At 38.6% G+C, this 26785-nt stretch overlaps 1 protein-coding gene across 4 annotated transcripts in view; it reads left to right on the top strand.

The window, feature by feature from the left end:
* FSIP1 (fibrous sheath interacting protein 1) overlaps positions 1-26785 on the top strand; it is a 229149-nt gene that overhangs the window by 18740 nt on the left and 183624 nt on the right. For all 4 annotated transcript variants that reach the window (XM_051822083.3, XM_051822082.3, XM_089309433.1 and 1 more), the window contains 2 exons: positions 7383-7534; positions 9505-9598. In XM_051822083.3, the coding sequence (XP_051678043.2) occupies positions 7383-7534; positions 9505-9598 (246 nt within the window). The remainder of the gene's footprint in view (positions 1-7382; positions 7535-9504; positions 9599-26785) is intronic.

Here is a 26785-nt window from a genome sequence, read left to right as displayed (position 1 = left end):
ATAACTATCTGGGATATTGGGCAGGCTTAAAAGAAACAATAAAGTGAGCCTATTACTTCAGGGAAAACTACATGCAGTATTTTTTTTTCTTTTACCAATGATAATATTTGAGCTTTTGAGTGATAATTAGAATTTTGGAAGCTGGTATATGTCACTATGAGCTTGTAAACTTCCTAATACTTAAACTTTCCTGATACAAATCAACTACAGTATTAATAAATGTTATTTTTAATGTTGTGTTATGAAATATGTTAACATTTTATATGTCTGCATAATTCAGTGAACCAGGAGCCAGGTGACCAATGGAGGGCAAAAGATCCATTCAACATGGAAGATAGAGCCATGGATTTTAATAGAACAAACACAGAAAACTCACTAATGAGATTACAAATTTCATATTACAACTATTCTTTTTTTTATCTTTTATTTAATGAATATAAATTTCCAAAGTATGACTTATGGATTACAATGGCTTCCCCCCCATACCGTACCTCCCACCCACAACCCTCCCCTTTCCCACTCCCTCTCCCCTTCCATTCACATCAAGATTCATTTTCGATTATCTTAATATACAGAAGATCAGCTTAGTATACATTAAGTAAGGATTTCAACAGTTTGCTCCCACACAGAAACATAAAGTGAAAAATAATAGATGATTTTTTTAAATGATGATGAAATCAGATCAGACCTATTGTCATGTTTAATCCCAGTGAGAGTCAAGTTGGGAATTGATAATTTCTTTTTTTTCTTTTTTCTTTTCTTTTTTTTTTTTTTTACAGAAGATCAGTTTAGTATACATTAAGTAAAGATTTCAACCCCCATAGAAACACAAAGTGAAATATACTGTTTGAGTACTCGTTATAGCATTAAGCCTCAATGTACAGCACATTAAGGACAGAGATCCTACATGAGGAGTAAGTGCACCGTGACTCCTGTTGTTGACTTTACAAACTGACACTCCTGTTTATGGCATCAGTAATCTCCCTATGCACCAGTCATGAGTTTCCAAGGCTATGGAAGCCCCTTGAGTTCTCCGACTCTTATCTTGTTTAGACAAGGTCATAGTCAAAGTGTAGGTTCTCTCCTCCCTTCAGAGAAAGGTACCTCCTTCTTTGATGACCCATTCTTTCCACTGGGATCTCACTCACAGAGATCTTTTTGCCAGAGTGTCTTGGCTTTCCATGCCTGAAATACTCTCATGGGCTTTTCAGCCAGATCCGAGTGCCTTTAGGGCTGATTCTGAGGCCAGAGTGCTATTTAGGACATCTGCCATTCTATGAGTCTGCTGAGTATCTCGCTTCCCATGTTGGATCACTCTCCCCTTTATTTATTTTATCGGTTGGTGTTAGCAGGTACTAGACTTGTTTATGTGCTCCCTTTGACTCTTAGTCCTTTCATTATGATCAATTGTGAACTGAAATTGATCACTTGGAATAGTGAGATGGCATTGGTACATGCCACCTTGGTGGGATTGAATTGGAATCCCCTGGTATGTTTCTAACTCTACCAATTGGGGCAAGTCAGCTTGAGCATGTCCCAAATTATATATCTCTTCCCTCTCTTATTCCCATTCTTATGTTTAACAGGGATCACATTTCAGTTAATTTTCAACACTTAAGAATAACTGTGTGATAATTACAGAATTAAACCAGTCATATTAAGTAGAACAGACAAAAAAAAAATACTAAGAGGGATAACGTATTAAGTTGTTCATTAACAGTCAGGGCTATGCTGATCAAGTCACCATTTCTCATAGTGTCCATTTCCCTTCAGGAGGTTTCCTTTTTGGTGTTCAGTCAGTTGTCACCGATCAGGGAGAACATATGGTATTTGTCCCTTTGGGACTGGCTTACTTCACTCAGCATGATGTGTTCCAGATTCCTCCATTTTGTTGCAAATGACTGGATTTCGTTGTTTCTTACTGCAGTATAGTATTCTAAAGAATACATATCCCATAATTTCTTTATCCAGTCTACCATTGATGGGCATTTAGGTTGGTTCCAGGTCTTGGCTATTGTGAATTGTGCTGCAATAAACATTAGGGTGCAGACCGCTTTTTTGTTTGTCAATTTAAACTCCTTTGGGTAAATTCCAAGGAGTGGGATGGCTGGGTCAAACGGTAGGGTTATATTCAGGTTTCTGAGGAATCTCCAGACTGACTTCCATAGTGGCTTGACCAGTTTGCATTCCCACCAACAGTGGGTTAGTGTCCCTTTTTCCCCACATCCTCTCCAGCATCTGTTGTTGGTAGATTTCTGTATGTATATTACAACTATTCTTTAAGAAAGTAGCCTTATAGAATTTGGTGTATTATTGAAGATGAATATTCAGTTATCCAAGTAGGCTATTAAATTTTTTCTCTCTTTTCCAAATATATATCTTTATGAGGCCAGATTGTCTTTATTTGCTTCTACTGAAATACTAAATTATGATAGATTGACTGTGGTAACAGTTATGAGGGTCTGGTTGTCTTCTATTAATCCAGATATTAAAAACTTAAATCATAAACCAACCCAAAATTAAAGGGAGGAAAGAAATAAAGAAATAAACAAAATTGAAACAAAACATACAAAAGATTAATGAAATGAAGAGCTGTTTTTTGAAAAAATAAAATTGATACATCATTGGCAAAACTAACCAAAATAAAAAAAGAGAAAGATCCACATTAATAAAATCAGAGCCGAAAAAGATAACCACAGAAATAACCACAGAAATAAAAAGAATCATCAGGAATTGCTATAGAGTACTATATGTCAACAAATTGGAAAATCTAGAAAAATGGATAGCTTTCTGGACACATACAATCTACCAAAATTAAGTCATGAAGACACAGAATATCTAAATAAAACATTAATGAAGATGAAGATTTAATCAGTAATAAAGACCCTGCCAACAAAGAAAAACCCAGGAATGGATGGCTTCACTTCTACCAAACTCTTGAAGAACTAATTCCAATTTGTCTCAAACTATTCCACACAACTGAAAGGGAAGGAACCCTCCCAAACTCCTTCTGTGAGGACAGTATCACCTTAATTCCAAAACCAGAAAAAGGAAGAGAACAATAGACCAGTATCCCTGATGAACATATATGCAAAAATCCTCAAAAAAATACTGGTAATCAAATCCAACAGGACATCAGAATGGTCACTCACATGGGCCAAAGTGGGATTTATCCCTAGTATGCAAGGATGGTTCAACATATACAAATCAATAAATATACATCACATTAACAAATTGAATAATTAAAACCATATTATTATCTCAGATGATACAGAGAAAGCAGTTGATAAAATACCATGTCCTGGGGCCGGCGCTGTGGCATAGTGGGTTAGGGCCGTGGCCTGAAGCACCAGCATCCCATATGGGTGCCGGTTCTAGTCTCGGCTGCTCCTCTTCCAATTCAGCTCTCTGCTGTGGCCTGGAAAAGCAGTAGAAGATGGCCAAAGTCCTTGGGCCCCTTCACCCAGGTGGGAGACCCGGAAGAAGCTCCTGGCTCCTGGCTTTGGATTGGCGCAGCTCCAGCCATTGCAGCCATCTGGGGAGTGAACCAGTGGATGGAAGACCTCTCTGTCTCTACCTCTCTCTGTAACTCTGTCTTTCAAATAAATAAAATAAATCTTAAAAAAAAATACCATGTCCTTTCATGATAAAAACCTTAAGCAAATTGGGTATAGAATGAGCATACCTCAGCACAGTCAAGGCAATTTATGACAAACTCAGAGCCAGCATCTTATTGAATGGGGAAGAATTGGAATCATTTCCACTGAGATCTGAAACAGATGCGGACTACACTCTCACCATTACTATTCAATATAGTTCTGGAAGTTTTAGCAGAGTCATTAGACAAGAAAAAAAAATCGAAGGATACAAATGGGAAAGGAGGAAGTCGAATTATCCCTGTTTGCAGATGATATGATCCTATACATAGGGGAACCAAAGGACTCCACTAAGAGATTGTTGGAGCTCATAAAGGAGTTTGGCAGAGTTGCAGGTTATAAAATCATTACACAAAAATCAATAGTGTTTGTATGTGCAAACAATGCCATGATCAAGAAAGAACTTGTAAGATCAATCCCAGGGGCCGGCTGTGGCTTAGTGGGTAAAGCCGCCGCCTGCAGTGCAGGCATCCCATATGGGTGCCGGTTTGAGACCCGGCTGCTCCACTTCCAATCCAGCTCTCTGCTATGGCCTGGAAAAGCAGTAGAAGATGACCCAAGTCCTTGGGCCCCTGTACCTGTGTGGGAGACCGAGAAGAAACTCCTGGCTCCTGGTTTCAGATTGGTGCAGCTCTGGCCATTGAAGCTAATTGGGGAGTGAACCAGTGGATGGAAGACCTCTCTCTCTCTCTGCTTCTCCTCTGTGTAACTCTGACTTTCAAATAAATAAATAAATCTTTTAAAAAATCAATCCCATTCATAATAGCCACAAAAAATTGAAATACCTTGGGATAAATTTAACAAAAGGTATGAAATATCTGGACAATGAAAATCTTAAAACATTAAAGAAATAGAAGAAGACAAAAAAAAATTGAAAAAAATCTTTCATGTTGGTGGATTAGAAGAACAAATACCATCAAAATGTCCGTAATGCCCAAAGCAATTTACAGATTCAGTGCAATCCCAATCAAAAACCAAAGATGTTATTCTCAGATCTCAAAAAAAGACCCTAAAATTCATATGAAATCACAAAAGACCCTGAATAGCTAGATCAATCCTAAACAATGAAAAAGCTAGAAGCATTACAATACCAGATTTCAAGACATCTCACAAGGCAGTTATAATCAAAACAGCCCGGTACTGGCACAAGAATAGACATATTGACCAATGGAACATACTAGAGACCCCAGAAATTAATCCATGCATCTACAGCTAACTAGTCTTTGACAGATGAGCTAAAATCACTCCCTGGAGAAAGGACAATCTCTTCAATAAATGGTGTTGGGAAAATTGGATCTACGCATGCAGAAGTATGATACAAGACCCCTAGCTTACTCCTCATACAAAAATCGAAACACAATGAATCCAGGATCTAAGCATAAGACCTGAAACCATCAAATTACTAGACAAAAACATAGGGGAAATGCTGCAAGACATTGTCATAGGCAAAGGCATCTTGGATACGACCCCAGCAGCACAGGCAATAAAGGCAAAAATAGACAAATGGGATTACATCAAGCTAACAGACTTCTTCACAGCAAAAGAAACACTCATAAAGAGGAAACCAACAGAATGGGAGAAAATATTTGCAAGCAATACATCTAACAAAGGATTAATATCCAGGATATATAAGAAGCTCAAGAAACTCAACAACAACAAAACAAGCAATCTAGTTAAGAAATGGACTAAGGATATGAGCAGGCATTTTTCAAAGAATGAAATACAAAAGGCCAACAGACACATGAAATGATGCTCAGGATCATTAGCTATCAGGGAAATGCAAATAAAAACCACAATAAGCTTTCACCTCATCCCAATTAGAATGACTATCATCTAAAAATCAAAAAATAAAAAATCTGGTGACAGTATAATGAAAAGGTACCTTAATTCACTGTTGTTTGGAATGTAAACTAGTACAGCCATTATTAAAGACAGTATGGAGATTTCTCAAAAATCTGTAAATAGATCTACCATATGACCCAGCCATTCCACTCCTGAGAATTTACCCAGAGAAAATTAAATCAGCAAATGAAAGCGTTATCTGTACCCTTATGTTTATAGCAGCTCAATTCACAATAACTAAAATATGGAATCACTTCAGATGTACATCAACTGATGACTGGATACAGAAACTGTGGTATAAGTAGCACAATTGGAATGATGGAATACTACTCAGCCATAAAAAGAATGAAATCCTGTCTTTTGCAACAAAATGGATGCAAATGGAGATCATTATGCTTAGTGAAATAAGCCAGTCCCAAAAAGAAAAATATCATATGTTTTTCCTGATTTGTGATAACTAATATATAGAATACAAATAAAACATAATATATATGAGCAAAATTGACATTTTAAGATTTCATTATCTATAGTTCTTATCTCTACTCTTGAGGATCAGTGGCTTTTCTACTTATTGCTTGCTGAATTCTTTATTTAGGGAGGGTTGAACTTGTAAAGTTCATTACAAGTAATTTAATTTACTTGTAAAGTAAATTAAAAGTATGTCATTATAAAAATTAAAAGAGGAAGGAGAAGGAAGGGTGAGAGTGAGGACTAGAGGGAGAGTAGGGTGGGAAGAAATTTGTTCTCTTTATATAAATGAAACAGTAAAAATATTCAAAAATTCAATTAAAATCACATGGAAAAAATTAAAACTTAAAGTGATGTTATCTTAATTGCTTTAAGAATAAAAAATAATATTTGTCATGAAAATGTATAGTTTATAAAATACTATATAGCAGTCAAAAACAATGAAACCCAGTCATTTGCAACAAGATAGAGGAATTTGGAAAACATCATGCTGAGTGAATTAAGCCAGTCCCAAAGGGACAAATATCATATGTTCTCCCTGATTGGTGATAACTAACTGAGCACCAAAGAAGAAACCTATTGAAGTGAAATGGACACTATGAGAAACAGTGACTTGATCAGCTCTTGTCCTGACAGTTGATGTACAATGTAATACTTTATCCATTTTAGTATTTTTTTTTGTTCTAGTACTATTGGTTGAACTCTGTACTTAACACACAATTATTCTTAGGTGTTTAAATTTTAACTGAAAAGTGATCCCTGTTAAGAATTTGGAAAACATTATGCTGAGTGAAATAAGCCAGTCCCAAAGGGACAAATATCATATGTTCTCCCTGATCGGTGACAACTAACTGAGCACCAAAAAGGAAGCCTGTTGAAGCGAAATGAACACTATGAGAAACGGTGACTTGATCAGCCCTTGCCCTGACTGTTGATGAACAACTTAATACGTTATCCCTCTTAGTATTTTGTTTGTTTGTTTGTTCTACTTAATACTTTTGGTTGAATACTGTAATCAATACACAGTTATTCTTAAGTGCTGAAACTTAACTGAAAAGTGTAGATTTAAGTCTTTAATCCATGTTGAGTGGATTTTTGTGTAAGGTGAAAGGTAGGGGTCTTGCTTCATGATTCTGCACGTGAAAATCCAATTTTCCCAGCACCCCAATGGTACAATTTATTAGCTATGTGAATGGACTCAGTTATCTCACCTATAAAACAGACTTAAATATTTATTTCTTGGGGTCATGAGATAATTATTTGAAGCCTATGAAAACACCTTGTAAATATAGGTACATGACACCTCTGTAATTATTACCATCATCCAATCATATTTGTTTAATGAAAGAATAATAAAAACAAAATAAAATTTTATGACTTTACTGAACTTCAAGCCCATTCCTATGTTCTATACAGATAAACCCAAATTAGAAGAAGATTCTCAACTTCAAGATGCTATTTGTAAGATGAAGCGACTTGATAAAATATTGGCAAAGAAGCGATGTAGAGAAAAAGAAGTTAAGAAGCAAGGTCTAGAAATGAGAATAAAGTTGTGGGAAGACCTTAAGGTGAGAATTATATGGCCATATGCTGACATGTAAGAAACACTTTTCTCTAGATGAGTATGAAGAATGTGGAGTATAGTTTGCCTTTATTGACTTATTTCTGTGGCTGAAGTGGCAGAGGGGTGTGTTTGTGTGTGTGTGTGTGTGTGTGTGTGTGTGTAGCAGCAGTGATATTTTCTGAAACTGAAGATGATGACTTAACCCTGAAGCGTTCCCAACTCTGGGCATTCTCTTGTGGACAGGCTCAGTTGATCTCTCTTATCATTGTCAGCCTGAGGCTTCTTCATCTCTGGAGTAGGAAAGGGTGTGGTCACAGCTTTCATCAGCTATGTAGGTCTGCTTTTTCTTCAGTGAGCTTACAGTTGGGAGATAAATAGAGAGGTACACAAAAATGTAACACTCTGGTTAGTGAATCTTTGTGACAAACAAGTTGAGGAGTTTGTCGTGTGCTGGTTAAAATCTCTTCAGGAAGCTGTAAAGGGCTTGAGGTTGAAACCATGTTCTATTTGTTTCTGTCTCAGAATGTTTCTCATGCTCAATTAACTGTCCTTGGCCTTCTTGGACCTCTTATTTTCTATAGTATGAGGGGTTTAAATTGACTAGACCTGGGCAGTTACTTGATTTGTAGCTATTGGCTCATATTTGACTTTTGCTTCTCAAAGGAGAGCACTTTTAAGGTAAAGAACCTTGCAATAACACTTTGGTTGTTTTTGATAAAAGTCCTCCTTGTTCAGTTAACTGACTTCAGAGGAAATTTCCAAGGCAGTAACATGAATTATGGGTGAAGTAATTAAGAATATATTTTTACAAGGTTCCCAGGAAGACCATTGGGATGGAAAGAAAGCAATATCCAAAATTAAGTACTTTAAACTAGTGAAATAATTTTTGTAAATTTTAGCATATGTCATTTTTTAGTATGTCACTTTTTCCTATTGAACTTCAAGGAAAGTTTTTATTTCCCTTGAAACAAGAATTATTTGGAGGTGCTAGCATTGTGGCATAGTGGGTAAAGTGGCCTGCTGCAATGCTGGCATCCCATATGGGTGCTGGTTTGGGTCCCAAGTGCTCCACTTCCAATCCAGCTCCCTGCTAATGGCTTGGGAACAGTATCATAAGATGGCCCAAGTGTTTGGGGCCCTGGCATCCATGAGGGAGACCTGGAACAACTTCTGGCTCTGCTGTGGCTGTTGTAGCACTTGGGGAGTGAACCCATGGTTGGATGACCTCTCTCTCTGTCTTTTCCTGTTTCTGTATCTTTGACTTTCAAATAAATAAAAAGTCTTTTTTAAAAAAAGTTATTTGGAAACATAGTAAAATACAGCAACAACAACAAAAAAATCTCAAATCTTGATTAGATAGTGTACCTTTAAGTTGCTCACTAATTATAAAACATCAAAGAGGGCTGTCGCTGTGGCTCACTAGGCTAATCCAACGCCTTGCAGCGCCGGCACACTGGCTTCAAGTCCCGGTCGGGGCGCTGAATTCTGTCCCAGTTGCCCCTCTTCCAGGCCAGCTCTCTGCTGTGGCCAGGGAGTGCAGTGGAGGATGGCCCAAGTGCTTGGGCCCTGCACCCCACAGGAGACCAGGATAAGAACCTGGCTCCTGCCATCGGATCAGCGCAGTGCGCTGGCCTTGGCGGCCATTGGAGGGTGAACCAACGGCAAAGGAAGACCTTTCTCTCTGTCTCTCTCTCTCACTGTCCACTCAACCTGTCAAAAAAAAAATCAAAGAGAAATTTAAGACACTTTAATAAAGGTAATTCTCATATAATGATAGACATGTACCTTATCTCTAGTCATACCTGTTGACAGATTTTATAGAAACAGGAAACATGAATTGATTTCCTAGTTAGGTGAATATAAATGGCCAAAGCATTCTTGGTTGCATGTCAGTGATTGGGAACCATGTTGGAATTAAAAAAAATGAAGTTGTCTTCTTTTCCCAAGTTTAAACTTTGATTTTCCTTTCAATAGTCTGCACAAAAAGGTGAAGCTTTTCAAAGTAATGAGGAGATAGAAAATACAAAAAAGTTTTTATCTTTGACTGCTGCGTCTGAAGAAACTGTTGGTGAGTAGATGGAGATCTTTAATCTCAGTTGTAGAATATTCCCAAACCAATCCTCCCCTCCCCGCCAGCTTTTCTTTGTATGTTTGGCTCTTGCTTAGGGGAAACAGTTGTTCTCATTAGGTAGGGTTGTATGGAGCCACTCTGAACTTAGGTAGGTTTCAGTGTCTTTAAGGATTTGAATCTGCAAAGGGGGAGAGGGACAGGGAAGGAAAAAATTGGAAAGTAGACTAAGTATGTTTTTACCTTCACTTTCCATCCCTCTTAGATAGCCCTGGATGCCCGTTTTATGCAGAATCCCCTACTTGCCTAGAATTCTCTTACAAGGTATCACTGAGACATGTACAACTTCAGTCTTAAAAATTGATTACTGGTTAGTCTTACTTCCCATTCTCTCACAGTCTTACTTTTTGAGAACAGCCAATTGATTATGCATACATATTTCTCCCTTTCCCTCTTATGTGTATGTATTTGTGAATTTCTTTTCAAACAAGTATTATTCGACATGTAACCTTTAATGCATTTAAAAAGACTTTTGAACTATTAATTATATTAAAATATGCCTATATTTTCCTTTAGAATGGTTATTTTATGAAAAATTAAATGTTAATATGCTTGTAATTTATTTTATTAATATAGAGAGTTGATTTAGTTTTTCCCCCAAATTTGCTAGCCAGTTATTCAAAGACTTTTTATTAGATGATCCATATTTTATTAATCCTTTGTTAGTTGCATTGTTTGCAAATAATTTCTCCCATTCTGTCTGTTGCCTCTTCACTTTTCTGAGTGTTTCTTTTGCAGTACAGAAGCATCTCAATTTGATGTAATCCCATTTGTTAATTTTGGTTTTGATTGACTGCCTCTGGGGTCCTTTCCAAGAACTCTTTGCCTATGCCAATGTCTTGCAGGGTTTCCCCAATGTTCTCTAATAATTTTATGGTAACAGGTCATAGATTTAGGTCTTTAATCCATGTTGAGTGGATTTTTGTGTAAAGTGTAAGGTATGGGCCCTGCTTCATACTTCTGCATGTGGAAATCCAGTTTTCCCAACTCCATTTGTTGAAGAGACTGTCCTTGTTTCAGGGTTTGGTTTTAGCTCCTTGTTCAAATATAAGTTGGTTGTAGATGTTTGGATTGATTTCTGACATTTTTATTCTGTTCCATTTGTCTATCTATCTGTTTTTGTACCAGTACCAGGCTGTTTTTATTATAACTGCCTTGTAATTTGTCTTGAAATCTGGTATTGTGATGCCTCTGGCTTTGTTTTTGTTGTATAAGATTGTTTTAGCTATTTGATGTCTCCTGTGCCTCCATATGAATTTTAGCATCATTTTTTTCTAAATCTCAGAAGAATGTCTTTGGTATTTTGATTGGTATCACACTGAATCAGTAAGTTGCTTTTGGAAGAATGGATATTTTGATGATATTGATTCTTTGAATTCACGAACATGGAAGATTTTTCCATTTTTTTGTGCCTTTTTCTATTTCTCTCTTTAATTTTTTGTAATTTGCATTGTAGAGATCTTTGACATACTTGGTTAAATTTATTCCAGGGTATTTGATGTTTTTTTATAGCTATTGTGAATGGGATTGATCTTAGACGTTCCTTCTCAGTCTTGGCATTATCTGTGTATACAAAGGCTATTGATTTTTGTGTGTTGATTTGATATCCTGATACTTTACCAAACTCTTCTATGAGTTCCAGTATTCTCTTAGTGAAGTCTTTTGGATCCCCTAATATAGAATCATGTCATCTGACTTCCTCTTTACCAATTTGAATCCCTTTGATTTCTTTTTCTTGCTTAATGGCACTGGCTAAAACTTCTGGGACTATATTGAATAGCAATGGTGAGAGTGGGCATCCTTGTGTGGTACTGGATTTCATTGGTAATGCTTCCAGTTTGTCCCTATTCAATAGGATGCTGGCCATGGGTTTGTCATAAACTGCCTTGATTGTGTTGAGGAATGTTTTTTCTATACCCAATTTGCTTAGAGTTTTCATCATGAACGAGTGTTGTATTTTATCAAATGCTTTCTCTGCGTCTATTGAGATAATCATACAGATTTTGTTCTTCAGTTTGTTAATTTGATAAAGCACATTGATTGATTTGCAAATGTTGAACCATCCCTGCATACCAGGGATAAATTCCACTTTGGCCCAAGTGAGAGACCTTTCTGATGTGTTGTTGGATTTGATTGGCTACAATTTTGTTGAGGATATTTGCATCTATGTTCATCCCGGAAATTGATCTGTAATTCCCTTTATCTGTTGTATCTTTTTCAGGTTTAGGAATTAAGGTGATGCTGGCTTTATAGAAAGCATTTGGGAAAATTCCCTCCCTTTCAATTGTTTTGAATAACTTGAGAAGTATTGGAGTTCTTCTTTAACTGTCTGGTAGAATTCAGCAGTGAAGCCATCTGGTCCTGGGCTTTTCTTTTTGGGAGGACCTTTATTACTGAATCAATTTCTGTCTTGGTAATGGGTCTTTTTGGGTTTTCTGTGTCTTCATGGCTCAATTTTGGTAGGTTGTATGTGTCCAAGAATCTATCCATTTTTTTCTAGGTTTCCTAGCTTGTTAGCATATAGCTCTTTGTAGTAATTTCTGTTGATTCTTTTTATTTCTGTTGTGTCATTACATTTCCTTTTTCATCTCTAATTTTTAATTTGGTTCTTCTCTTTCCGTTTTTGGTTAGTTAGGCCAATGGTGTGTCAATTTTGTTTAATTTTTCAAAAAACAGCTATTCATTTTGCTGATCTTTTGTAATTTTTTTGTTTCAATTTTGTTGATTTCTTCTCTAATTTTAATTATTTCTTTTCTTCTACTTGTTTTGGGTTTGGTTTGCTGTTGTTTTTCTAGATCCTTGAGATGCATTGATAGCTCATTTATTTGGTGCCTTTCTAATTTCTTGATGTAGGCAACAAGTGGTATGAACTTTCCTCTTAACACTGCTTTTGCTGTATCCCGTAAGTTTTGATATGTTGTGTTGTCATCTTAATTTATTCCCCCAAATTTTTTGATTTCTCTTTTGGTTTCTTCTATGACCCACCGTTCATTCAGGAGCATGTTGTTCCATCCATGTGTTTGCATATATTCTAGTGATTCCTGAGTTGTTGATTGTCATGTTGATTAGCATGTCATTCCATTGTGGTCAGAGAAGATGCATAGTATGTTTTTGATTTTTTTGAATTTGCTGAGACTTGCTTTATGGCCTAGTATGTGGTTAATCCTAGAGAAAGTTCCATGTACTGCTGAGAAGAATGTGTATTTTGCAACTGTAGGATGAAAAGTTTTGTAGATATCTGTTAGGTCCATTTGGTCTATAGTATTGATTAACTCTGCTGTTTCCTTCCTGATTTTCTGTCTGGATGCTCTGTGCATTGATGAAACTGTAGTATTGAAGTCCCCCATTACTATTGTATTTGAGTCTATATCTCCCTTTATATCCCTCAACATTTCTTTTAAATAGCCAGGTGCCTGTAATTAGGTGCATACAGGTTTATAATAGTTATATCTTCCTATTGAATTGATCCCTTAATCATTACATAGTGTCCTTCTTTATGTCTTTTCGTTCGCCTCACACATAGTGTCCTTCTTTATGTCTTTTAACAGTTTTTGTGTTAAAGTCTATTTTGTCTGATGATAGGATAGCTACACCAGCTCTGTTTTGGTTTCTGTTAGTAAAGAATATCTTTTTCCATCCTTTCACTTTCAGCATGTGTACATCTTTGTTAGTGAGATATGTTTCTTGTAGGCAGCAAATAGGTGGGTTTTGTTTTTTAATCAATTCAGCCAGTCTGTGTCTTTTAGTTGGAGTTTTAAGGTCATTTCCATTCAAGGTGACTCTTGATAAGTAATGACGTTGCCTTGCCATTTTTCCGTAAGTATTTCTATTTTTTACTTTGGATTTCCTTTGTACTTTTACTGGGAGATTTCTGTCCTTTACATTCTTCCATAGTGATGACTGTGTTTTTGTGTTTCTGTGTATACCACATCTTTAAGCATCTTCTGCAATGCTGGATGGGTGGTGACAAATTCTTTCAGTTTCTGTTTATTATGGAAGGTCTTTATTTCACCTTCATTCATAAATGAGATTTTTGCAGGGTAGAGTATTCTGGGTTTACAGTTTTTTCTTTTAATACTTAAATATATCTCACCATTCTCTCCTAGCCTGTCGAGTTTCTGATGAGAAGTCCATAGTAAGTCTTATTGGAGATCCTCTGAAAATAATATGGAATTTCGTGCACATTTTATATCTTTTATGTTTTACCGTGGTGAGTTTGATTACAACATGTCATGGTGAAGGTCTTTTCTGGTCACGTCTAAGTTGTGCTCATCTTGCCCTCCACATAGGTCACTGTGTTCCTCCAATTTGTGTAGAGTTTCCTCTCTAACTCTTCCTTGAGACTGCACTCTTTCCACTTTTATTAAACTATCTTCTGCTAGACTTGTGCAACAAGCTCTCTCTCTACTTGGCCATCTTAATCCAGTCGCCCCCCCCCCTTTTAAAATTTTTTTACTTATTTGACAGGTAGAGTTATAGACAGTGAGAGAGAGAGACAGAGAGAAAGGTCTTCCTTCCATTGGTTCACACCCCAAATGGCCACTACGGCCAGCACTGCACCTATCCGAAGCCAGGAGCCAGGTGCTTCCTCCTGGTCTCCCATGTGGGTGCAGGTGCCCAATCACCTGGGCCATCCTCCACTGCCTTCCCAGGCCACAGCAGAGAGCTGGACTGGAAGAGGAGCAACCGGGACTAGAACCCAGCGCCTATGTGGGATGCCAGCACCGCAGGTGGAGGATTAACCAAGTGAGCCATGGCACCGGCCTCATTCAGCCCCCTTTTTAAAACCAGATCAAAACTATCAAATATGTTTAATTTCTGAAGCCCATGGCATATATAGTATACAATAAGGTTTACAAATGTTTATGGAACTCTGATCTCAGAATCAGCCCTTAAGGATTCCTGGCCGGGCTGAAAGGCCTGTGAGAACATTTCAGGCATGGAAAGACAAGACTCTGTGACAAAAAATATCCTACACAGAGGACCTCTGGGAGACCTCAGAGGAAAGAAAGGGTCATCAAAGAAGGATGTACTCTTCTCTGCTTATGGCTGTGTCCAAATACCGACAGAGTCTATGGTCACAAAAGGCTTCCTTAGCTTTGGCAGCTCATGGCAAGAGCCTCAGATGATCACTGTCGTCATAAAAAAAAAGAATGTTAATTGTTAGAGGAACAACAGTGGCCACTGTGCACTTGCTCCCCAGGTAGGACCTCTGTCCCTAAGGAATTGTAATATGAGATTGACTGCAGATTTTCTCCCCAAACTGTACTTTTTATGATGTATGTGTGTAGGTGCAAATTGTTGAAGTCTATGCATAGCATGGAGTTGGTCCTCTGTATATAAAGTCATATAAAAAATGATCCATAATGAAGAAGGAGATGGGAGAGGGAGATGGGGGTGGGATGGGAGCAGGGTGGGGGTTATTGGGGAAATAACCACTATATTCCTGAAGTTGTATCTATGAAAAAATGCATCCATTAAATAAAAACTTTAAAAAAAGAAAATGATGAACTTGAAAAAATTTTATGGAAAAGTGAAATTAAAAGATAAAATATAAATTTTATTGTTCACTATAAGTTCCATCAACTTCAAGACAACTTTTGTAAGTTATAATATCAGTCAGCACTTCCCTAAAGAACTGAGGATCCTGGGAATTTATCAGTGTAGTTTTTTTACATTATTAATGGAAGAAAAATGAGTGCTCTTTGAAGAATTTTTTAAGAATAGCAGAGAAAAAGAAGTCAGAAGGAGCCAAATCATTAGTGTAAAGTGGATGACTATAGATTTCCCATCAGAACACTTGCAAAATTGCCCTTTTATTGATGACAGGAGTGAGTAGGAACATTATCATGGTAGAGAAGGAGTCAGTCTTTGGTAAAGCTTTCTTGGGCATTTTTATTCTAAAGATTTGGATAACTTTCCCAAAACTTTCATATTGAGCAATTGTTATCATTCTTTGCCTCTCCAGAAACTTAAAAGCAAAATGCCATGAGTATCCCAAAATATTGTTGCCATGACCTTTGCTCAAGAACTGGTCTGCTTTTGCTTTGACTGGGCCATTTCAGCCTGTTGGTAGCCATTATTTGATTGTGCTTTATTTTCAGGATTGTACTGGTAAAACGGTGTTTCATCTCCTGTTATCATTCTTTGAAGAAATGTTTAAAGTTTCAGTTGAAACCTCAGCTCTTGTCTGTTGCTTATTTGGGTATAACAGTTTTGGCACTCACAGAGTAAAAAGTTGGCCTCATTTTAATTTTATAGTCAGAATTGTGTTAGCTGAACCAATTGAGATGTCTGTGGTATTGGTTATTGTTTCTGCTATTAATCATTGGTCCTTTTCAGTGAGGGCACGAGCAAAATGTTTCCTTGAAAATTGATATGGGTGGTCTGCTGCTTCAGGCTTCAACTGTAACATCAGCTGGTTTCTTCTTAAAATGAATTATCCTTTTGTAAACTGCTTATTTCTTTGGGGCATTGTCCACACATACTTTTCATAAAGCATCAGTGATTTCACTATTCTTCCACTCACAAATCATCATCAATTCAAGTCTGTTCTTGCTTCAATTTTAACAGAATTCACTTTGCTTGGATAGGAGCTTTCTTCAAATGAAGTCTTTTTTCTTTTCTTTTTTTTTTGTTTGACAGGCAGAGTGGACAGTGAGAGAGAGAGACAGAGAGAAAGGTCTTCCTGTTTTTTTTCTGTTGGTTCACCCTCCAATGGCCGCTGTGGCCGGTGCACTGCGCTGATCTGAAACCAGGAGCCAGGTGCTTTTCCTGCTCTCCCATGTGGGTGCAGGGCCCAAAGACCTGGGCCATCCTCCATTGCCCTCCAGGGCCACAGCAGAGAGCTGGACAGGAAGAGGAGCGACCGGGACAGAATCCGGCACCCTGACTGGGACTAGAACCCGGGGTGCTGGTGCCGCAGGCGGAGGATTAGCCTATTGAGCTGTAGCGCCGGCCTGAAGTCTTTTCTTTCTGCATGCCTCAGACTAGATTCTGTTCCGACATGTTATAAAAAATTAATGTGAATTTATTTTGGTCCAAAAATTTTGAAATCCATGAATATTTTTTCAGAATATGAATTTCCATGAAACTTTCAAAGACCCATCATATATATTACCCATAGATTTGGCTTACACTCAGTGTTATTTCTAGGGTCACGTGACTACTGGAGGTCTTGTATGTACTTATGATAATGTTAGATTAGTACTATTCTACCATGAAAATCAGGTGTACCTAGTGAACAGAAAGCTGGAATTGCAAGGGGATGGAAAGGTATGCCCAGAGAGTCATTGCTTTAGACATTATTATAAGTTTTAGTTTGTAGATGTCACATTCTTAGTTTTCCTAGTTATTGTGAATTGGCAGTGTGCGGAGAGCAGCAGATAGGGTATAAAAGAAGGGTCATTGTAAAAGGAGGTGGTGATAAAAGATAGTGTCAGGTGAAACAAAAATCTGTTTTTCATTCTTGCTACTGGGTGTCTTGATTAATTGACACTTGAGCAGTTCTCCAAAGTGAAGAGACATTATTATATTCTTGGCTTCTTCAGATTTAATTACTTGTTATGGCTACTTTATTTTTTTGACAAAAAAGTCAATTCCTTAATGAAATTTTTTTTTGACAGGCAGAGTGGACAGTGAGAGAGAGAGACAGGGAGAAAGGTCTTCCTTTTGCCGTTGGTTCACCCTCCAATGGCTGCCGCGGCCGGCGCACTGCGCCGATCCAACAGGAGCCAGGTGCTTCTCCTGGTCTCCCATGGGGTGCAGGGCCCAAGCACTTGGGCCATCCTCCACTGCATTCCTGGGCCACAGCAGAGAGCTGGCCTGGAAGAGGGGCAACTGGGACAGAATCCGGCACCCTGACCGGGACTAGAACCCAGGGTGCCGGCGAGGCAAGGCAGAGGATTAGCCTATTGAGCCGTGGCATCGGCCCCTTAATGAAATTTTTGTTGACTCTTTTCTCAGGCATATATTAAACAATAAGTTGACATACATATCTGATTTTCTACAGTGTAATGGCATAGTGGGTAAGTTGCTGCTTAGGATGCCTGCATCCTGTATCAGAATGCTTGGCTCAAGTCCCACTTCTTTTGCTTCCTGCTAATGCTACCCTGGGAGGTAGCAGGTGAGATTTCAGGTACGTAGGTCCACGCCACTCTTGTGGCTTTGTCTTGTCTCAGTCCTGGTTGCTACAGGCATTTGGAGAGTGAACTAGTGTGTGAAAGATCTCTGTCCCTGTTGCTCTTTCAAATAAAAATAAATAAATAACACTTTAAAATCTTAGAAAACAAGAAAGAAGCTAGTAGTTACTTCAGGTACCACAATCAATCTAATTAAATATTTTTTACTTTATACTACATAATTATTATCTATTCTAACAGGAAAATTTCAGAATCAACAGCTTAAGAACAGTGTTATTAGCAGAGTATTTTCACAGCGAGAATGAAAAAAATGAGTAGAAATGTAAGAGTTCATTTTGACCACATGGTACTGATTTTCAGGGCTTATATTCTTTCTAGTCCAGCATAGCCACTACAGGTATTCTAAGGTGGTTGAAGCTGCTTCTATCTGTTCCACCCTGAGCTGAATTTCTTTAGGGTAGAACTTAAGATACCCAGCTTTATTAAAAATATAAAAAATTTAGAAATTATTTTGATTAATTTTATGTATAGCTATAAACTTTTCAGTAAAATATTTCTGTGTTAGGAGACTGGGAATATTTTGCTGTATTGGACAAAGTACTTGTATATTGTCCAGTAGGTGGCAGCATCTAGTTACAGTTCATGCTTTACAAGGCACAAAGCTCTTTTAAAAAAATTTTTTTTTAATTTAAGTTTTTTAAATTTTTGTTTATTTGAAAGGCAGAGTTACAGAAAGGTAGAGGTTGAGGCAGAGAGAGAGAGAGAGAGAGAGAGAGAAAATGTCTTAGGCTGGCGCTGTGGCGCAGTGGATTTACGCCCTGGCCTGAAGCGCTGGCATCCCATATGAGCACCAGTTCTAGTCCCGGCTGCTCCTTTTCCGATCCAGCTCTCTGCTGTGGCCTGGAAAAGCAGTAGAAGATGACCCAAGTCCTTGGGCCCCTGCACCTGCGTGGGAAACCTGGAAGAAAATCCTGGCTCCTGGCTTCAGATTGGCGTAACTCCGGCCGTTGCGGCCATCTGGGGAGTGAACCATCAGATGGAAGACCTCTCTCTCTTTCTGCCTCTCCTCTCTCTAACACTGACTTTCAAATAAATAAATAAATCTTTAAAAAAAAGAGAGAGAATATCTTCTATCCTCTGATTCACTTCCCAGATGGCCACAATTGCTGGAACTGGGCTGATTTGAAGCCATGAGCCTGGAGCTTCTTCCTGGTCTCTCATGTTGGTGCAGGGGCCCAAAACTTGGGCCATCATCTACTGCTTTCCCAGGCTATAGCAGAGAGCTGGATTGGAAGTGGAACAACTGGGATTGGAACCGGCGCCCATATGGGATGCTGGCACTGCAGGTGGTGGCTTTAACTGCTATGCTGCAACACCAGCCCTGGCACAAGGCTTTTAGAGCCAGACCTGTTTTGACTTGAACTTCAAACACATGCCTACAAATGTACCAAGATCTATATTCTGCCTTTATTTTCATTGTTCATTTTTTAACAAAGGAGGAAATCCTTAGGATGAATATTTTCTTTGCCTACTATAGTCAATTTTCCTTAACCTTTTCTTTAGGAGTTAACTTGTACTTTAGACTGGTGGCTGAATGGCAATTGCAACCTAAGCACAAAATCCATCCCAGTCCCTTCTGACATCATAAACAGCTGACAGAAAATAAATGAAGAGATAATTATTGTTGAATTATTTAATTGATTTTATTTATGTGCTAAATACAAAGGAGACCTTGACTCTAAGAGAAAGGTGAAAACTGCATTAAGTTGATTAATGCTACATTTTGACTTTATAATCCTGAAGTAATAACCCCAAGATTTTGAAGTAAAAAATATAGTAGTTGCTAGAAAGCTCTGAAATATTTAAGAAATCTGTCCCATTTCATTTTTGACGAATCACTTTTGGATTTTTATAGAGAAATGTGGTGAAGAACCAAAACCTTTCATACCACTAGGAGTTTTCCCTGGGTTCCCAACATTTGTCTGATGAGTACAGATTGAATCCAATATTCTTTGAGACAAATACATCTCATGTTAGGACTTTTTATCATCAGTGTTTTGGGTAGAGATGATTATTTTTGCATTTGTCACATTTCCTTTTTCTGTTTTCAGCTTCAAATGCATAAATGCATGTAAACACAAAACCTTAATATCTTAATCAATTAGGCTTTTCATATTTTTGAATGCCTCCTTCTGGGCGCTTTTTCTGGGAAATTGAGGTATATGATATATCTGCTTTTGACTAAATATTCAAGGAAAATCTGGTAGTCTCTTTCTACACTGCTTTGCAGAGGACTGAGAGAGAAAATCATATACTTGTGCTGACTTACACAGTTAAGAATTTTTAGGTTTTAGCTTCTGTTGAGTTCTCAGCAATTCTTAGCTATTTCTTTTGCACTTTCCAAAGTGACTATTCCAAACTGTCCCTTTACACTTTGCTTCCCATCTTTTTCTGTAATATCTTCACTCTAGTGGTCTTACTTTCCAGAGAAAATGGATCCACTGGGTGGGAATACCTTCTGTATTTTTCTTATGCTTCGATGTTTTATTCTGTGCTCATCTATCTCCTACCCTTTCACTTTGACTTTACACAGAAAGAAAGGTCTCTGACTCTCCAACATCACAACCCTATTGCCATGATCCTGACCTTTATTCACCTGTCATCCCGTCTTTTATCTAGTTCTTCAATTGCTTTCTTCTCTGGCTCCTTCTCTTCAGTAACCATGTTTAAATATTCTAGTCCTAAAACAGAACCAAAGAGCCTTTGAAGCAACCAAAGATATAAATAAAACCTTTCCTTCAGTTTTTCACCTTACTCCCAAGCAGGTATCACATAATTTCTTCCTTTTCTTAAAGGCCAGGCTTCTTGAAAGAATAGTCCATACCTGCTTCCACTACCTGGGCAAGTCCCACTGGTTCTCAACTCTTTAGAAGTCTATATTGTTCTCCTATTACACTTCTGAAACTACTATGTCAGTGGTTCTCTTAATTTCTAAATCTAATGACATACTTCTAATTTTTTTCTTTCTATTCTTTTTTATTTATTTTATTTATTTTTTTTGACAGGCAGAGTGGACAGTGAGAGAAAGAGACAGAGAGAAAGGTCTTCCTTGTCCGTTGGTTCACCCCTCAATGGCTGCTGTGGCCGGCGCGCTGGGGCCGGTGCATCACCACTGATCCGAAGCCAGGAGCCAGGTGCTTCTCCTGGTCTCCCATGCGGGTGCAAGGCCCAAGCACTTGGGCCATCCTCCACTGCACTCCCTGGCCACAGCAGAGAGCTGGCCTGGAAGAGGGACAACCAGGACAGAATCCGGCACCCCAACCAGGACTAGAACCTGGTGTGCCGGCACTGCAGGCGGAGGATTAGCCTATTGAGCCATGGCGCCGGCCTAATTTATTTACATCATTGTGGCATCTGATACATTTGACTTGGAGCATAGTAAGGTGTTTTTTTTTTTGTTTTTTTCTGGATTCAATATTCCTGCTGTTTCTCTTCTTTCTTTCCTTCTTTCTCCCTATTATTGAAACTTCTTCCTTTTTTTGTTCTTAAAAATTTACATATTTCAGAAGCAGTGATGCTGAGAAAGAGAAAGAGGGAGGGAGAATGGAGGGGGCAGGGAGAGAGAGAGAGTGCACCTTTCTGTGGTTTACTTCCCAAATGTCTACAGTGGCTGGGAATGGGCTGGGCCAAAGCTGGGAGCTGGGAACTCAATCCAGGTGTCCATGCGGGTGCCAGAGACTTGAGTACTTGAGTCATTACTGCTGCTTCTGAGGGTCTGCTTCAGTAGGAATCTGGAGTCAGGAACTGGGGCCAGAAATTGAACTGAGGTATGCCTATGTGGGATGTGGGCATCTTAACTGACATCATAACCACTAAATGCTCACCCCTTCCTTTTTTTGTAATTTTTTCTCTATTTGCATTAATGGTTTCATCATGCATTCAGTTCTTTTTTTAAAATAGGATTTCCTTTCTTTTAAGATTTATTCCTTTATTCGAAAGACAGAGTTACAGAGAGGCAGAGGCAGAGAGGGAGGTCCTCCAACCTCTGGTTCACTCTCCAAGTGGCTGCAACAGCCAGAAATGGGCTGATCCGAAGCCAGGAGCCAGGAGCTTCTTCTGGGTCTCCCATGCAGTTGCAGGGACCCTAGCATTTAGGTCATCTTCACTGCTTTTTCAGGCCATAGCAGAGATTGGATCATAAGAGGAGCAGCTAGGACTCGAACCGACACCCATATGGGATGCCAGCACTGCAGATGGCGGCTTTACCTGCTTCACCACAGTGCCAGCCCCTTGCATTCATTTTCCAAACTAGAAACTCAAGAGCCATTCTTAGTTCCCCCCTCATCATCTTTTACACTTCTCTTAGTGGAACAGTTCCTCAAGTGAATATTTGTTCTATCTGTTCTGCAGCTGACTTTTTTTTCTATCTCTGTTATCGATGGTTTGATCCTAGATTTCAGCATTTCTCTCTTGGGGTATTCAAATAATTTTCATTCTTGTCATCTTTTCTCTAGTATCTCTATTTTCCTGTACAGTAATTTTATTAATTATGTGTTGCTCTGCCAACAAATTACTGCCAAAGCTTGGCAGCTTAAAATACTGAGCATTTATGATCTCATAGTTTCTGTGAATCAGGAATCTGAGTGACTTAACTGGGTGGTACTGACTCAGCATCCCTCATGAGGTTGCAGTCAAATGGTCAGCCAGTGCTGTAGTCATTGGAAGGCTCTGCTGGACTTGGCGAATCTGCTGCCTAACTTTCTCCTATAGTTGTTTGAAGATTTTAATTCCTTGTTGAATGTTGGTTGGAAATCTTGGAGCTTATTTCCTTAGTTCTTTAGAAGTTAGAACCCCACCATAGGATGTCTATGTGTTCTCACAACATGGCAGCTTGTGCACCCTAAAACATGTAGTAAGAGTTCAATAAATACTTTATTAGTATTTCTGTAATTACTAGACATCATCATCATGAACATGGTCTCTTGTATATTATCTTTCGTATGTCAGAAAAATTTTGTAACTTCTGTATATTCATAAACAATCGATTGGTTTTATATATCTTTTTACTGTTAGCACTCTGATTGATGATTATACTATCATATATGCTTAATGGTTTACTAAATGATGTAGTGAAAAGCTAGTGACTGCACATTTACAACTCATTTTCTATTTGGACATTTAAGAAATTATTAAATTTTTAAAACTTTTTTTAAAAAAATTATTATATCTACTTGACAGAGTTACAGAGATACACACAGAGAGAAAGAGGTCTTTGATCCTCTGGTTCACTCCCCAAATGGCTGCAATGGCCGGAGCTGAGCCAATCTGAAGCCAGAAGCCAGGAGCTTCTTCCAGGTCTCCCATATAGGTGCCAGGGCCCAAGGATTTGGGCCATCCTCTACTGCTTTCCCAGGTGCAATATTAGCAGGGAGCTGGATCAGAAATGGAGCAGCCAGGACTTGAACTGACGCCCATATGGGATGCTGGTGCTGCAGGCTAGGCCTTAACCTTCTGTGCCACAGTGCTGGCCCTGATATCTTATTAATTTTAATTATTTTTAATTGTTTGCCTTGTTTCTTACTAGTTTATGAACATAAATACCAGGAAATAATGATAATTTCTGTGTTTTTTCAGTAATTATTCCTATTCTGAGAACTATAAGACTTAGTGTTGAAATTTATTGAATGTGTTTCATTATCTACTTACATTATTACAGGTTTATCTTCACAGACTTATTTAATGTTTTAAAATTAACTAATTTAAATAATAAATCAGTCTTTTCTTCCTGGGCCAGTTCCTCTTGGTTATGGAAAATTGCTGTTTTAGTTTCATCGCAGATTTGAGTGGTTGAACTGATGTAGAATTTTTTCATCTGTAACTGAAATCAGTTGTGTATATGTGTGTGAATATATGTTATGGTGTTGAGGTGGTGGTGGGACTTGGGGGAGTATATGTGTGTGTATGTCTGCTTTGTCAGGCTGTTTTAGTCTCATGAAATGAGTGGAGGTTGCTACTCATTTCTGTGCTTTGAAACAGTTTATATAACATAGGGATTATCTGTTCCTTAAAATTTTGAAAGATTTCCCTGGAAAACCATCTGGTTCAAATAATATTCTTGGAGGCAGTTCTTTGATGCTTTTCTCAGCATCTTTCATATTTACGTTCTGTTTCTAAAGTTCAGCAGTTCTTCTGGAGTCCTATCCATGTCACTGAGATTTTAAAGTATTCATTTCGCCGGCGCCACGGCTCACTAGGCTAATCTTCCGCCCTGCGGCGCCGGTACACTGGGTTCTAGTCCTGGTCGGGGCGCTGGATTCTGTCCCGGTTGCCCCTCTTCCAGGCCAGCTCTCTGCTGTGGCCAGGGAGTGCAGTGGAGGATGGCCCAAGTACTTGGGCCCTGCACCCCATGGGAGACCAGGATAAGCACCTGGCCCCTGCCATCGGATCAGCGCGGTGCGCCGGCCGCAGCGCGCTGGCCTTGGCGGCCATTGGAGGGTGAACCAACGGCAAAGGAAGACCTTTCTCTCTGTCTCTCTCTCACTGTCCACTCTACCTGTCAAAAAAAAAAAAAAAGTATTCATTTCACCAAGGTTTTACATTTTAAAAAAAAATTCTTTAAATTTAACTAGGATTTTAAGTTTTACTGACATAAAACCTCATATAATACTTCCTTGTTTATATTCTATTTCTCATTTTGATAATATTTTCCCTCACTTTTAATCAGGAAATTTTTTTAAAATTAACTTTTCATTTTAGGTTAATTTTATACTTACAGAAAAATTTCAGAGATAGTTTAAAGATTTCCCAAATATCCACACTCAGTTTCTTCTATTGTGAACATCTCATATTAGTGTGGTAGTTTGTTATCTTGGTGATCCAATATTGATGAATTATCTCTTTTTTTAAAGATTTATTTTATTTATTTAAAAAAAGCTACATAGAGAGGTAGAGACAGAAAGATAGAGTGGTCCTCCATCTGCTGGTTCACTCCCCAGATGGCCACAATGGCCAGAGCTGCTTCAATCCAAAGCCAGGAGCCAGGAGCTTATTCTGGGTCTCCCATGTGGGTGCAGGGGCCCAAGGACTTGGGCCATCTTCTACTGTTTCCCAGGCCATAGCAGAGAGCTGGATGGGAAGAGGAGCAGCTGAGACTAGAACCAGTGTTCAGGCCAGGGTGTTAACCTGCTGCACCACAGTGCTAGTCCCGATGCATTATTTCTAACTGAAATTCAACTTTATTCACATTTCTTGAATTTTTTCTGTTCCAGGGTCCCATCTAGGATATCACATCACATTTAGTCTTCCTGCCTCCTTCATCTACTCTTTATTATGACACTTTCTCAGGTTTTTTTGTTTTGAGGACCTTGACAGTTTTGAGGCATACTGGTCAGGTCTTTTGTAGACAGTTCAGCAATTGGGATTTATAGCATGGTTTTCTTTTTTTTTTTTTTTTTCTCTCAAGGGTTTATTTATTTATTGAAAGTCAAAATTACAGAGAGAGAGGGAGAGACAGAGATCATCTATTGCTGCTTCACTCCCTAAATGGCCACAACTGCCAGGGCTGGACCAGGCCAAAGCTGGGAGCTAGAAGCTTCATTTGGTCTGCCATGTCGGTGCAGGAGCCTAAGGACTTGGGCCATCTTCTGCTCCTTTCCCCAGCACATTAGCAGTGATCTGGATTGGAAATGAAGCAGTCAGGACTTGAACTGCTGTCCAGTATGGGATGCCGGTGCTGCAGTGTGTGTCTTTTTTTTTTTTTTTAAGATTTATTTATTTATTTAAAAGTCAGAGTTACACAGAGAGAGGAGAGGCGGGGGTGGGGGGTCTTCCATCCAATGGTTCACTCCCTAATTGGCCGTAATGGCCAGAACTGTGCTCATCCGAAGCCAGGAGCCAGGAGCTTCTTCTGGGTCTCCCATTTGGGTGCAGGGACCCAAGGACTTGGGCCATCTTCCATTGCTTTCCCAGGCCATAGCAGAGAGCTGGATAGGAAGTGGAGCAGCTGGGACTCGAACTGGTGCCCATGTGGGATGCCGGCGCTTCAGGCCAGGGTATTAACCTGCTGCACCACAGCACCGGCCCCATGTAGTCTGCTTCTTAACTAGCTGCGCCAGTGTTGGCTCCTTGTGCTTTTCTTATGATTAGATTTTTCTTGAGAACAAGAGCATTGAGTTGAGGGCATTTTCATTACATTCTGTCATCCTGTTAGCATCACATCCTTGTTAGTTTTAATAACTTGGGTTACTTGGCTGAGGAAATATTTGTCAGATTTTTCCATTGTGAAGTAACTCTACTTCCCTGCTTTTTCTTATTGTATTCCTTGGAGAGAAATTATTATGTGCAGCCCCACTGAGCAAGGGGGAGTTGTGCTCTGCCTACTTAAAGGAAGTATTTTTATATAAATTATTTTGAATTATTATGCATTGGAGATTTATCTATCCTCCCCAGTTTGTTTATTCAGGAATTTGTTTATATCAGTGTGGATTGTAGATGTTTATTGTATGCTTTGGGTAATAATCCAGTACTACTTTGTTGCTCAAGTATTTCTAGCCTTGGCTATTAGGAGCTTTCTCAGTTGGCTCCTTGTGTCCCTTTGACACATCTCCATAATTCTGGGTTTTACTTTGTTGCTGTTGTTGAGCACTTCCTTACTTTCTAGCATATAAGATGGTTCAGATTCATCTACCAGGTCTGCTACTTGAGCCCTACAATCAGCCATTTCTTTAAGGAGCTCTTTTTTTTTTTTTTTTTTTTTTTTTTTTTTTTTTTTATTGGAGAATGGCACTAGAAAGCAAGATTTGGATGCCAGGTATGATTGTTGCTTCCAGAGAGTCACTGATTCTAGCCCCATTTTATTCTGACATCATGTGTGGGTATAACCCACTTTACATATACATATACATATACATATAAATGCATCTGTGTGTGACTGTCTTTAGGAGTTCGTATTGATGTCTCTGACTTTATTCTATTACCATGTCAGTCT

Source organism: Oryctolagus cuniculus, chromosome 12 (genome assembly GCF_051225735.1).
Source record: "Oryctolagus cuniculus isolate XC-2025 breed Fujian yellow rabbit chromosome 12, ASM5122573v1, whole genome shotgun sequence".
NCBI lineage: Eukaryota > Metazoa > Chordata > Mammalia > Lagomorpha > Leporidae > Oryctolagus > Oryctolagus cuniculus.
This window is presented reverse-complemented; position numbering and strand designations above follow the sequence as displayed.